General features: G+C 35.9%; 1 protein-coding gene across 1 annotated transcript in view; it reads right to left on the bottom strand.

Annotated features, from left to right (window-relative positions):
• The window catches only part of CAMK4 (calcium/calmodulin dependent protein kinase IV), a 489,303-nt gene that overhangs the window by 129,606 nt on the left and 345,652 nt on the right, over window positions 1-14,045 (bottom strand). Inside the window, exon 5 of the mRNA XM_053701539.1 lies at window positions 11,759-11,831. Coding sequence (XP_053557514.1) covers window positions 11,759-11,831 — 73 coding nt within the window. The remainder of the gene's footprint in view (window positions 1-11,758; window positions 11,832-14,045) is intronic.

Below are 14,045 nucleotides of genomic sequence, written 5' to 3'. Positions count from 1 at the left end.
TGCGCAGCATTGATACACACATTGATGTAGACACGTGCATGCTCCAAACCTTACTTCAAATTACCCTTGTGAAAAAGAGCTACGTTTCTTAAATGGACAGCATAAGAAAGAAAATTTCTTTCCCACCTCATTCCTCATTTTGCTACTTGTGAGCACTTTCTTCTCTAATTCCTTCTCTTTCCATATTAATGCACTTCATCTCTCCCACCTTAACAAACCTTTGTTAATATTCTCGCATAATTCTCTAACGCCCTCTAAAGTGGGTGTTAGGGTTAGACTTAGGTTTAGGGGTTAATAAATTTAATATAGTGGCGGCGGTGTAGGGCGGGCAGATTAGGGGTTAATAAATATAATGTAGGTGGCGGCGGTGTAGGGGGCGGAAGATTAGGTGTTAATAAGTATAATGTAGGTGGCGGCGGTGTCGGGGCGGCAGATTAGGGGTGTTTAGACTCGGGGTACATGTTAGGGTGTTAGGTGTAAACGTTCCCTTAGGAATCAATGGGATATCAGGCAGCAGCTCTCGCTGCTTTCCGACTCCCATTGATTCCTATGGCATCCGCCGCCTCCAGGGCGGCAGATTGAAAACCAGGTACGCTGGGCCGCAATAGTGCCGAGCGTACCTGGTAGATATTTGATAACTTCCAAAAGTAGTTTGGAACATCTGTAGTGACGTAAGCATCAATCTGTGTTGGACTGAGTCCGACGGATCATATGTTACGTCACCAAATTCTACTTTTGCCGGTCTGTAGGGTTTGATAACTAAGGCGAATCAGGCTCGGCAGAAATACGCTGCGGAATTCCAGCGTATTTGCAGTTGACGGCTTGACAAATACATGCCTTTACATTTAATGATGTTATTCAGTAGTAAGATTTTGTCACTAACGGGCTGACAACTGATAGATATGTTCCAATCTTTCTGCTTTTTTATTTATGCTATATTTAAAGAGTTCAGCTTTTAAGGGCTCTGTTAACATATAATTAAATAACCATGTGTTTTTTAAAGATTTCTATTGCAAGAAATATTTAAAATAAAAGGTTTAAAAAAAAGAAGTGAAATGAAGAAAAATAAGATATTTCTAGAATTTAAGTAGTCAGAGCAGGGTGAGCTGCAACTTAAAGAGAATGGGGGTTGGAAATGAAATCTGAATGAAGTGGCAATCAGTTGGGGAAAAAATGGAGATGCAAGGGGAATAGCATTTGAGAAATGTTTAAAGAAGTTGGAAATAATTAAATAGACTTGTGAGGGATAAGTGTAATCTCAAATGAAGAAAATGTGAGCGGAAGTGGAGAGGGGAGTTTTCTGACTTTAGAGAATTTGTAATTCAGTATAGGGTAGGGCTTTTTATTGTTTTAGGTGTTTTGTTTTTTTTATTAGGGGGATTAGATTAGGTGTAATTAGTTTAAAAAACTTGTAATTATTTTATTATTTTCTGTAATTTAGTGTTTTATTTTGTACTTTAGATAAAAAAAAAATAATTGTATTTAATTGTATTTAGTTTAGGGAATAAATTTAATTATAGTGTAGTGTTAGGTGTAATTCTAACTTAGGTTAGGTTTTATTTTACAGGTAAATTTGTCTTTATTTTAACTAGGTAGTTAATAAATAGTTAATAACTATTTAATAACTATTGTACCTAGTTAAAATAAATACAAAGTTGCCTGTAAATTAAAAATAAACCCTAAGCTAGCTACAATGTAACTATCAGTTATATGTAGCTATCTTAGGGTTTATTTTATAGGTAAGTATTTAGTTTTAAAAAGGAATAATTTATTTAACCCCTTAATGACCGGACCATTTTTCAATTTTCTTACCCTTAATGACAATGGCTATTTTTACATTTCTGCAGTGTTTGTGTTTAGCTGTAATTTCCCTCTTACTCATTTACTGTACCCACACATATTATATAACGTTTTTCTCGCCATTAAATGGACTTTCTAGAGATACCATTATTTTCATCATGTCTTTTAATTTACTAAAAAAAAAATAATAAAATATGAGGAAAAAATCGAAAAAAACACACTTTTTCTAACTTTGACCCCCAAAATATGTTACACATCTACAATCACCAAAAAACACCCATGCTAAATAGTTTATACATTTTGTCCTGAGTTTAGAAATACCCAATGTTTACATGTTCTTTGCTTTTTTTGCAATTTATGGGGCAATAAATACAAGTAGCACTTCGCTATTTCCAAACCACTTTTTTTCAAAATTAGCGCTAGTTACATTGGAACCCTGATATCTATCAGGAATACCTGAATATCCCTTGACATGTATATATTTTTTTTTAGAAGACAACCCAAAGTATTGATCTAGGCCCATTTTGGTATATTTCATGCCACCATTTCACCGCCAAATGCGATAAAAAAAAAAAAGGTTCACTTTTTCACAAAATTTGTCACAAACTTTAGGTTTCCCACTGAAATTATTTACAAACAGCTTCTGCAATTATGGCACAAATGGGTGTAAATGCTTCTCTGGGATTTTTTTTTCAGAAATAGCAGACTTATATGGCTTTTGGGTTGCTTTTTGGTAATTAGAAGGCCGCTAAATGCCGCTGCGCACCACACGTGTTTTATGCCCAGGAGTGAAGGGGTTAATTAGGGAGCTTGTAGGGTTAATTTTAGCTTTAGTGTAGTGTAGTAGACATCCCCAAGTATTGATCTAGGCCCATTTTGGTATATTTTATGCCACCATTTCACCGCCAAATGCGAGCAAATAAAAAAAAAAACTTAACATTTTTCACAATTTTAGGTTTCTCACTGAAATTATTTACAAACAGCTTGTGCAATTATGGCAGAAATTGTTGTAAAAGCTTCTCTGGGATCCCCTTTGTTCAGAAATAGCAGACTTATATGGCTTTGGCGTTGCTTTTTGGTAATTAGAAGGCCGCTAAATGCTGCTGCGCACCACACGTTAATTATGCCCAGCAGTGAAGGGGTTAAATTAGGTAGCTTGTAGGGAGCTTGCAGGGTTAATTTTAGAGATCAGCCTCCCACCTGACACATCCCACCCCCTGATCCCTCCCAAACAGCTCTCTTCCCTCCCCCACCCCACAATTGTTCCCGCCATCTTAAGTACTGGCAGAAAGTCTGCCAGTACTAAATAAAAGAGTTTTTTTTTTTTTTTTAAATAAAAATAATAAAGTATTTTAGCTGTGATGGACCCCTGCCTTAGCCCCAACCTCCCTGATCCCCCCTCCAGCTCTCTAACCCTCTCCCCTACCTAATTACCACCATCTTGGGTACTGGCAGCTGTCTGCCAGTACCCAGTTTGGCCCCAAAACCCCCCCCAAAAAGTATTTTTATTTTATTTTTACTTAAAAAACTATTTCTGTAGTGTAGCAGCCCCCCACAATACCCCCACCCCCACCCCCTCCTAGATCCTTTTATATTTTTTTAAAAAAAAATCCCTTTTTTTTCCCCTTTCTGCCCTCATTCATTGGTGTGAGTGTGGCTAATGGGTGCACGTGCGCACGTGCACGCGCGCGCACACGCACATGCATGCTCACGTGCACACACGCGCATCGTGCATGCGCGTGCGCATCATGCACGCGCACGCGCACCCTCACACCCGGCACTATCGCTACCGGTGCAGAGAGGGCCACAGAGTGGCTCTCTCTGCATCGGGGGCTTGTAAAGTGGTATTGCAGGATGCCTCCATATCGAGGCATCACTGCAATACCCTCAGAGCTGCTGGAAGCATTTGTGATCGCTTCCAGCACTCTGTTAGACAACTGACGTACCAGGTACGTCCATTGTCATTAACTGCTTGTTAATGCATGACGTACCTGGTACGTCAGTTGTCATTAAGGGGTTAATGATAGTAATATTTATTTAGATTTATTTAAATTATATTTAAGTTAGGTGGTGTTAGGGTTAGGGTTAGACTTAGGTTTATGGGTTAATAAATTTAATATAGTGGTGGCGGTGTAGGGGGGCAGATTAGAGGTTAATAAATATAATGTAGGTGGTGGCGGTGTAGGGGGCGGAAGATTAGGGGTTAATAAATATAATGTAGGTGGCGGTGGGCTCCGGGAGCGGCGGTTTAGGGGTTAATATGTTTATTTAGTTGCGGTGGGGTCTGGGAGATGGCGGGATAGGGGTTAATAAGTTTTATTTAGGTGTCGGCGGTGTCGGGGCGGCAGATTAGGGGTTAATAAGTATAATGTAGCTGGCGGCGGGGTCCGGGAGCGGCGGTTTATGGGTTAAACACTTTATTTAGTTGTGGCGGGGTCCGGGAGCGGCGGTTTAGGGGTTAATACATTTATTAGAGTTGCGGTGGGCTCCGGGAGCAGCGGTATAGGGGGTAAACAGTATAGTATAGTGTGGGTGTTTAGTGACAGGGTATCAAGAAAGCTGTAAAAAAGCCGAAGAGCAGCGAGATCGATGACTGTTAGTTAACAACAGTCCGCTTCTCATCACACTGTACTTGGTTGGTGGCTTTTTGACAGCTTTTTTGGTAACTTTGGAGAGCGTATTCAGGTCCGCGGCAGCGATGTTAGGTGAGCTTAGGTGTATTGGTGCCGTTGAATGCAAAAAAGTCGACGCTTTGATAAGTAGATGCCAAAGCCTTTAACCAACTCAACGGCCTCAAAACAGTATTTAATCACCACAAGACAAAACAAAACACACACACACAAAGTGAAATGAGGAGAATAGAAAAGGAAAAGGCCTCCCCTAATTACCCAGTTAACTCACCTCTTCCATATCCACTAATGGAATAATCTGATTTATTTTTATCCGAAAATCGTTCCCCATAAATAAGATAAATTCCTACCAAATTTTTATGTAATTATTTATTCCATTTATTTTATAGAATTTCGTATCATGGGCCTCCAGGATGACCTGTCTTGCCAAAGAGTTTTTAACTGCACTAATTGAAGGGGTTTCTTTACTAATCCAGGCAGACAGGGTTATGGAGCAGCGGTCTTTAGACCGCTGCTTCATAACTGGTGTTTCTGGTGAGCCAAAACTGAAGCACTGGAATCTGAATAGACATTAGAGATCAGACCCAGAAAATTCACCTTCAAGCCAAACCTCCTTTGAGTGTCACACATAAAACTCCATCCAAGGATAGCAGGAAGGTCTCCGGCAGTGTCGAGGACTCCTCCCCCCACCTTGGGCCAATATAATGACAGATAACTTGTAAAATCTTCCTAATGTTTAATTCTGGGGTTCTCCCCATCACAAAACCTGCCTGGTCCATATGAAGTAATTTTGGCAAGATTGATTTAAGTCTATTGGCCTGAATATTCATGAGGATCTTATAATCAAGGTTTAGGAGAGATATGGGTCTTTAAGAAGACAACTGTGTACTATCTTCGTCTTCCTTCGGTATCAAAATGATGTTAGCTGCTTTAAATTGAGGTGACATCTTTTGCTTATAGGAATAAAACTGATCATAGAGTTTTTTTAGCTCACAATTGATCTCATCCTTCAAAAGCCAATAAAATTCAAGAGATAGACCATCTGGTCCCAGGGCTTTGCCCTTCCTCAAACTTTTCATAGTTTTGATAATATCTTGTTCTAAAATGGGAGCATTCAGTGCTGCCAAATCTTCCACCGAAATCTCAGGTAATTTTATGTTTTCCAAGAACCCCTGAATGTCCTCACTCCTAGGAATTTGGGAAGTATATACATTTGTGAAATACTTTTGGAAGAGCATAGAAATTTCCTCTACTTTATTGGTAGTTCTCCCCTCCTCATTTATAGGCCCTTTAGACTTTCTCTTCTTTGATTTATTAAACAGGTTTGCTAAATATTTCCCTCCTTTATTTCCGAATCTCTCAAAATGCACTGAGCTTTTAACTTTCCTGCCAAACTGAGAAGAAAGTACTTGCTATCTTTTTTAATTTTGTAGTATTTAAGTCTATTTGCCTTAGATGGAATATTTCTAAAGCAAGAGAATGCTGTGTTGAGGGCATCTGCTAACTTCCCATTCATAGTGTGCCCCTCTTTTCTTAATTTAATTAGGCAGGTCGTGACTTCTGCCTTCAGGGTTGCTTTAGCCGCCTCACAATATATAGACATGTTGTCCTTATGGTCTATATTATTAATCCTATACTCATTCCACTTTAGTTTTAAAAATTCTGTGAATTTTAGTGACTTAACCAAGTAACTAGGAAAGAAAAAAGCGTTATAATTAGCTCTATATGGTTCACTTAAAGGGACAGTCTACTCAAAACTAAACTTTCATGATTCAGATAGGGCATGCAATTTTAAACAACTTTCCAATTTACTTTTATCATCAAATTTGCTTTGTTCCCTTGGTGGTATTTTTGAAAAGCTAAACCTAGCTAGGCTCAAACTGATTTCTAAACAGTTGAAAACCGCCTCCAAGCTCAGAGCATTTTTAAAGTTTTTCACAGTTAGACTGTGCTAGTTCACATGTGTCATATAGATAACATTGTGCTCACTCCCGTGAAGTTATTTAGGAGTCTTCATTGATTGACTACACTGCATGTCTGTCAAAAGCACTAAGATAAGGAGGCTGTCTGCAGAGGCTTAGATACAAGGTAATTACAGAGGTAAAAAGTGTATGTATATAACTGTGTTGGTTATGCAAAAACGGGGAATGGGTAATAAAGGGATTATCTATCTTTTTAAATAAGAAACATTTTGGTGTAGACTGTCCCTTTAAGGAAAGAATAACAGGAGCATGATCCAAAAATACAAATTCGAGAATATTAATATCTATAACTCTAGTCATCAGAGAATCTGAGATTAAAAAGAGATCTAATCTAGCCAAAGTATTGTGAGATTTGGAGAGGCATGTATAGTCCAAGTTATTCGGATTTAAAAGTCTCCATGCGTCTACTAGGTTATAAGTCGCAGAGAATGATGTAAATACCTTTTTTTCATAGTTAGAATTGTACTTCCACCCCTTAGATAACCTATTTCCCAAAAGCTTTTTCCTATCCAGGGAAGAATTTGGTGTTACTTATAGTCACCCATAATTATTTAAGCTCTATGAATTTATCTAAGATTCTATTAATCTTCTTCCAAAACCTCCAATCTGATTTATTAGGCCCATAGATATTTCCAATTACATACTCCTTACCCTCAAGATAAATGTGTATAAATACAAAAGTCCTTCTTTGTCAATTATTTTTTGTTTAAGTTCATATTTCAGTTTTTAGTTTAACAAAATTGCTACCCCTCTTGAGGATTTAATATAGGATGAACTAATAACCTTCCCAACCCACTTTGCCTTAATTTTTGAGTGTTCCAGTTCCGAAAGATGGGTTTACTGGAAACCCATGATATCCATCTCTCTTAGTTTATAATAGCTTTACATTGGAGAGTTAATTCCTCCCACGTTCCAAGACAAAATTTTAACCATTATTTAATTAGTATAAAAATACCCATGTTGTTGGTGAGCTAATGGGCTAAGGGAGGAAGAAAGATAGAGCAAAGAGAGAGAAGAGAGAAAAAAACAAAACAAAAAAACAACAAACAATCAGACAGAACAACAAACATATCAAACATATAACTATAAAACCTTCCTGAACATCTTGTTCCATAAATCTTCTTCAAATCTTAACCTAATACGCCTGTATGGAAACTGAATTCCCTTATGTGTGGGAGAAAAAAAAAAACACTAAGTAGAAAACATCTCCACATATCAATATACAGTGACATAAATAAAAGCTGCTTCCTAAATAAAAAAACATCTCCACATATCCGTGTATAGAGATATAGATAAACTGTTGATTCTTTTGCACAGTGAATAGCAAAAAATAAAAATAAATAACTACTTCATAAGTAGACAACATCTCCACATATCAATATACAATGACTTATATAAAAACTGCGTCCTAAATAGAAAACATCTCTACATATCCGTGTACAGTGATATAAATAGACTGTTGATTTTTCTGCACAGTTAATAGCAAAAAAAAGAAAAAAGAAAAAAGTTTCTACTAAAAAACTACTTCTTAATTAGAAAACATCTTCACATATCCGTGTTCTGTGAAATAAATAAACTGTTGATTCTTTTGCACAGTGAATAAAAAAAGTTCTGCTGAAAACTACTTCTTAAATAGACAACATCTCCACATGTCCGTGTACAGTGATGTAAATACATTATTGATTCTTTTACACAGTGAAAAAAACTTCTATCTAAATATACTTCATCAGTATAACTTATTTTATTTCATGCAGTTTGATAAATATGTTTCAGTATATTTTATTATTAGCAAAATGGTACCATGGTAAAGGCATTAGTGGAACGTTTCTGCAATCTTTCTACAATATTTTGTTCTAATTTTTCAAACACGAATTGCCACAATATTGCTGCTCTATCTGCCAAAAACTGCTAAGAAATAGGCGCAGTTTCTACTTATAAGCCTTAAAGTGCTTCTTGTAATTATTAACACCTTTAAAATGTTTCACTCTAATACATCTGTAAATCGTGAAAACTACACAACTATTTTATTTGACAGATACAATTTATCTTATTTGCTTGACTTGGTTAAAAACAAAAATTAAAGACTGTTTTCAAATATATCTGCAAATAAATTTCATGTTAAATTGTCTAAATTTGATTGATATAAGAGGGTAGATTTATTAAGCAGCGGATGCTGCTATCTACCTACGAAGTTTCAGGTCCGCCTGAAACGTAAAGGGACATGATACCCAAATGTTGAAACACTTGAAAGTGATGCAGCATAGCTGTAAAAAGCTGACTAGCAAATATCACCTGAACATCTCTATGTAAAAAAGAAAGATATTTTACCTCAAAATGTCCTAAGTATTCAAACCCCATTGTAAAGGACTTTAAGCAGCACATCATTATTTCTGTCCTGGGACAGGCAAGGGAGTGAGACCTGTGCACACTCATGTTATTTCTTTATTCAGTTTAAGGAAGTTTACTATGAAATCTCATGAGAGTTAAGTGAAATCTCATGAGATCACAGTAAAAGAGTTCATGACCTCAGCACTGTTGATGCTGATTGGCTGTAGTTCATTTCTTCATATATTTTTTTTACCTGCAGCTGGACAGCAGCTGAAATATAACTTTTTACACAGCACTTACTCTGGTGAGCTGAGGGAATTGTGAGGTAAAATATCTTCCTTTTTATATAGAAATGCTCAGGTGATATTTTCCTGTCAGCTTTTTACAGTTATACTGCATCAGTTTCAAGTGATTTAGCATATGAGTATTATGTCCCTTTAAGTAAAGAAGCAGCGGTCGTAAGCAATCAACCCAATCCGATCCGAATGATTGACACCCACTGCTAGCAGCCAATTGGCCGCAAATGTGCAGGGGGTGGCATTGCACAAGCATTTCACAGAAATGCTTATACAATGTTAAATGCTGACAGAGATGCCGGACGGACAGGATTAGCTACAGCGAATCATGTCCGCCAGACATTTAATAAATTGACCCCATGGTCGTGACAGACAATGATAATAGTAAAAGTCTTTGAGAAAACTAAACTATTAGTTAATGATTTTTTTCTTAAAGGGACACTAAACCCAAAATGTTTCTTTCATGATTCAGGTAGAGAATGCAATTTTAAACAACATCCCAATTTACTTCTATTATCTAGTTTGCTTCATTCTTTAGATATCCTTTGTTGAAGAAATAGCAATGCACATGGGTGAGCCAATCAAATGAGGCATCTATGTGCAGCCACCAATCAAAAGCTACTGAGCCTATCTAGATATGCTTTTCAGCTAATTATATCAAAAGAATGAAGCAAATTAGATAATAAACGTAAATTAGAAAGTTATTTAAAATTACATGCTCTTTCTAAATCATGAAAGAAATAATTTTCATATCCCTTTAAGTTAATGCTGAAAATCTATAGACCTAGAGTTAATTTAACATGCATATTGTTATACTGTTAAAAGGTAAATGGTTGGAATATATTTCTAAAAATGTCTTCCAAGAACTGTGAGTGACAATTAACAGTAGATGCGCTTTTATCCAAAAACAAGCCCCATTTGTACTTATGTTTCTGTACCCCTATATAGTGCTGAGTTGCTGGAGCATTATGCATAGTAGATAATATTAACAGAGGTTATTACATAGCCTGCTACCCTAAAACAATTGCATCTGTTTAATACAAACAAATGCACTATTGAGGTCTGTATACTATATGAAGATTCAATGAGTTATGTTGATAAAGAATCTATTGATTTGCCATTGACCTGCTGCATTTGTCTATGTGTGCTACAGTGGAATGAGCCTGTTCAGTGCCCTTTATCTATATAATTTCTAGTCATTCCAGCTACTTAAAGGGACATGAACCCTAACATTTTTCTTTCATGATTCAGATAGATAATACAATTCTAAACAACTTTCTAATTTACTTCTATTATCTAATGTGTTTAATTATCTTGGTATCATTTGTTGAAGAAACAGCAATGCACTACTGGTTTCTAACTGAAAACATGAGTGAACCAATGACAATCGGTATATATATGCAGGCACCTATCAGCAGCTAGAACCTAGGTTCTTTGCTGCTCCTGAGCTTGCCTAGATAAACCATTCAGCAAAGGATAACAAGAGAAGGAAGCACATTAAATAATAGAAGTAAATTGGTAAGTTGTTTAAAATTGTATTCTCTATCTGAATCCTGAAAGAAAAAATTTGGGTTTCATGTCGCTTTAACAAAGGTTTGTATATAGAACTGCATTGAGTGCCTTATGGACAATTATTATATTATTGCATGTGAACAAATCTGTGATCAGAGGTTAAGACTGGAATACAAATAAAAATTCCATAAATACCTCAAATATATATATTTTTTTGTACTTTAGATTAATAATAAAAGGCTTAGCACCAAACTTTAGGTTGAAGGCTTTGTAATGTTGAAGGCTGTGGGTTCAAAGCCTATGAGTAATACTTCTCAGTTACAGATCTGCTCATGAACTGTACATTCTTACTTCATCCCTCCCAGATTGTCTAGGTATACATGGCCTCAGCAATTTTACAGGTTAAACAAATACAATAGGAATATTGTTAGTTTTATCACTCAACAACCTGCTCCTTATAAAATTAAGTCACAATCATGTTGGTTACATTTTGGTAGAGAGGATGATGAAGTCTCCTTGACCAATTAATTTATTTCTCTGAATTTAGTGTCTAAATCTTATATAATGCTTTGTGGTAGGGGCTGCAACATGAGGGGTGAGGCTGTACATGTGCATTGGTGAGATTGTGGTGAGTCTGGCTTCTTATTGGAAACTGGGACATTTGCCCTGATAGAGAAAGCTACAGGAATTACAGTGCGCAGACCTCCCACCCATTATAATCCTGCAATAACCAGGGTGGTTGGGAGGTATGGTACATAACATTTATAATCCATGACTACTAGTATAATATGTGCAATATGAATCTGGTATTTCATTTGCACAGCTCATCTTACAGAGCAATGCAGCGTTATTCAGGAAAGGAAGAGTGCTACAGAGAAATGTGCTTAGACTATAAATGAGATGCATGGCAAATACAAACTGTTTGTAAAGTCCAAACTAAGTAGAGTTGCTCTACAGAAACAAAAAGAGTTGGGATAACTTGCCAGTATTCTTAAAAAAAAACCAATTTGTTAAACCTTGAAGTCAAAGATGCTTTTGAAAGTGTAATCAGTGTCATCTAATGAGAGAAGTTAATTGCACAGTTTGGGGACATGTCTTTCTACTTTACAATTTCAAACAATGATTTACATATAAAATAGAAAAGCTACAATTAAGGTGCAGAGAACCTTCATGGCCAATGTAAAGAATACAAAACACAAGAAATACTTACAGCAACAGCTTCTAGGATTTGTTTAACAGCGTCAGCAGCATCCCTCTCACTGTAATACCCCTTTTCTACAATCCTGCAAATAATAAAAATAATCATTTTTTTATACCAATGATGGCAGATATATGCTCTATCTGAAATATATAATACTAATCTGAGTTATCATTTTTGCTTCCAGGTCCCTTTAAATTTAGACAATGAGGCCCATTTATCAATCTCGGTATGGAGCTTGAAGGGCCGTGTTTCTGGCGAGTCTTCAGACTCCCCAGAAACAGCAGTTATGAAGCAGCGGTCTAAAGACCGCTGCTCCATAACCCTGTCCGCCTGCTCTGATGAGGTGGACAGGAATCGCCGCAATTCAACCCTGATCGAATACGATCTGGTTGATTAACACCTCCCTGCTGGCGGACGATTGGCCGCAAGTCAGCAGGGGGCAGCATTGCACCAGCAGCTCTTGTGAGCTGCTGGTGCAATGCTGAATATGGAGAGCATATTGCTCTCCGCATTCAGCGAGGTCTTGCGGACCTGATCCACACTGTCGGATCAGGTCCGCAAGACCTTTGTTAAATTGGCCTCCATGTGTACATTTAAAGTTTAGAATAAAACAATAAGGGCTAGATTCCAAGTGGCGCGGTAACGTTAAGGTGGGTGCGAATTTGCAATATTGCAACCACACAAATTTGCTTGTGTATTACAAATTGAAAGTAAACGTGCACCGCCAAGCACAATCTAAATTTGTACAATCTTAATTTGTTTTAGTGCAACGAAAGACCTCAAGTAAAGTAAATGTGCACCAAACAACATAAATACAAATAAAGTGCTACACTCAAATATACACTATATAATAATGTATTATGTTTATAAGTGTTAAAAGGTGTATATATATATACATATATACATACACTTTGGAACACTTTCCACTCAAATACCTTAAAACATAAAAGAATCATTTTTTAAAAAAATTTTAATATGGGTTTAACTGTATATTTACTCCAATGTTCTTCACATAGTCGAAAATGTTCTTTGTATATATATATATATATATATATATATATATATATATACACACACATATATATATATATATATATATATATGTATTTATCTATACCTGTATATATTCATGTGGCTATTTATGTTTAGATGTATTTTTTTTTTTAAATGGATCAGATATATAAATATATATATATATACACATTTAAAAATAAAAAAAATGTGAAGAACATGCATAACTACCTTTTGTGTTCAGCACAATTGGTCTAATGCAGTGTCAGGTTAGGGCGTGTGTTAGGTTTTTTTCATTCACACCAATGAAGTCAATGGGGAGAAGAAGTTAACGTGGTTGCGATATCCGAAGTCCTGAAGTTAAAAGTTAAGTTTCTTTTTTTTTTTAATGTGAGCAAAAGCACTAAATAGCACTGAAATTGTATTATACCCCTAAATGTTTTATAACGGTTTAAAATTGTCATTTTGTCATTGGTGTTTGCAGTGTTTTACTAATTTAAAGCTTTTTATGGATACCCCGAAAAAGGTGGGCAACCTCTTTTATAAAAGATCTGCAGTCATAATAAGGTGCCGATTTATCAAGGCGTCAATCTTGATGCATTCGCTGAGGTCAATACGCTCGCCAGACATCGCTGACACAAAGCTACATTTGATGGTATTATTTATCAACACATCTGTCAAACTTACTCGCGTCAAGTTTGACACGAATAGCATCGGACTGTTGATAAATAAGAGGCTTCCATGTCACGGATATCCTTATTCATCAAATGATCTACCCTGAATGTTCATCAAATGAAGACAGTTTTGTCTGTTTTTCCCAACTTTATTAATACCGTTTCATTACTGTCCATGAACAAGCACATTTCTCTAAAGCTAATCATTTATTTTTCATCTGTTAATGTCCAAGAAATAGCTAGATTTATACCTGAACAAACAATATCTCAAAGAAAGTTATTTTTCTATTTATTTTTTATACAAAAAATCTGATATATGATATTTTCACATAAATTAATGTGTATTTGTAGTTCTAGAAATCATATGCTTATTTTTTAAAATGATTATTAATGCTAGAATGTGTACATATATATTAGCACATACTTGTATATATATGTGTTATGTCAGAAATTTTTTGCAAACATATTTACATGTCCCTAAATTGTTTTGTTTTTTTGTTCTAAACAATGTTGTCTTTCATATCTCTGTGTTTATTTATACCACTATATGTACATAGTGTAAATATATTATTATTCTGAGCAAGAATAATTGCGCATATAACATGTAATCA

The sequence above is a fragment of the Bombina bombina genome, chromosome 2 (genome assembly GCF_027579735.1).
Source record: "Bombina bombina isolate aBomBom1 chromosome 2, aBomBom1.pri, whole genome shotgun sequence".
Lineage (NCBI taxonomy): Eukaryota > Metazoa > Chordata > Amphibia > Anura > Bombinatoridae > Bombina > Bombina bombina.
The sequence above is the reverse complement of the archived record's forward strand: the minus strand, read 5'-3'. Positions and strand labels throughout refer to the sequence as shown.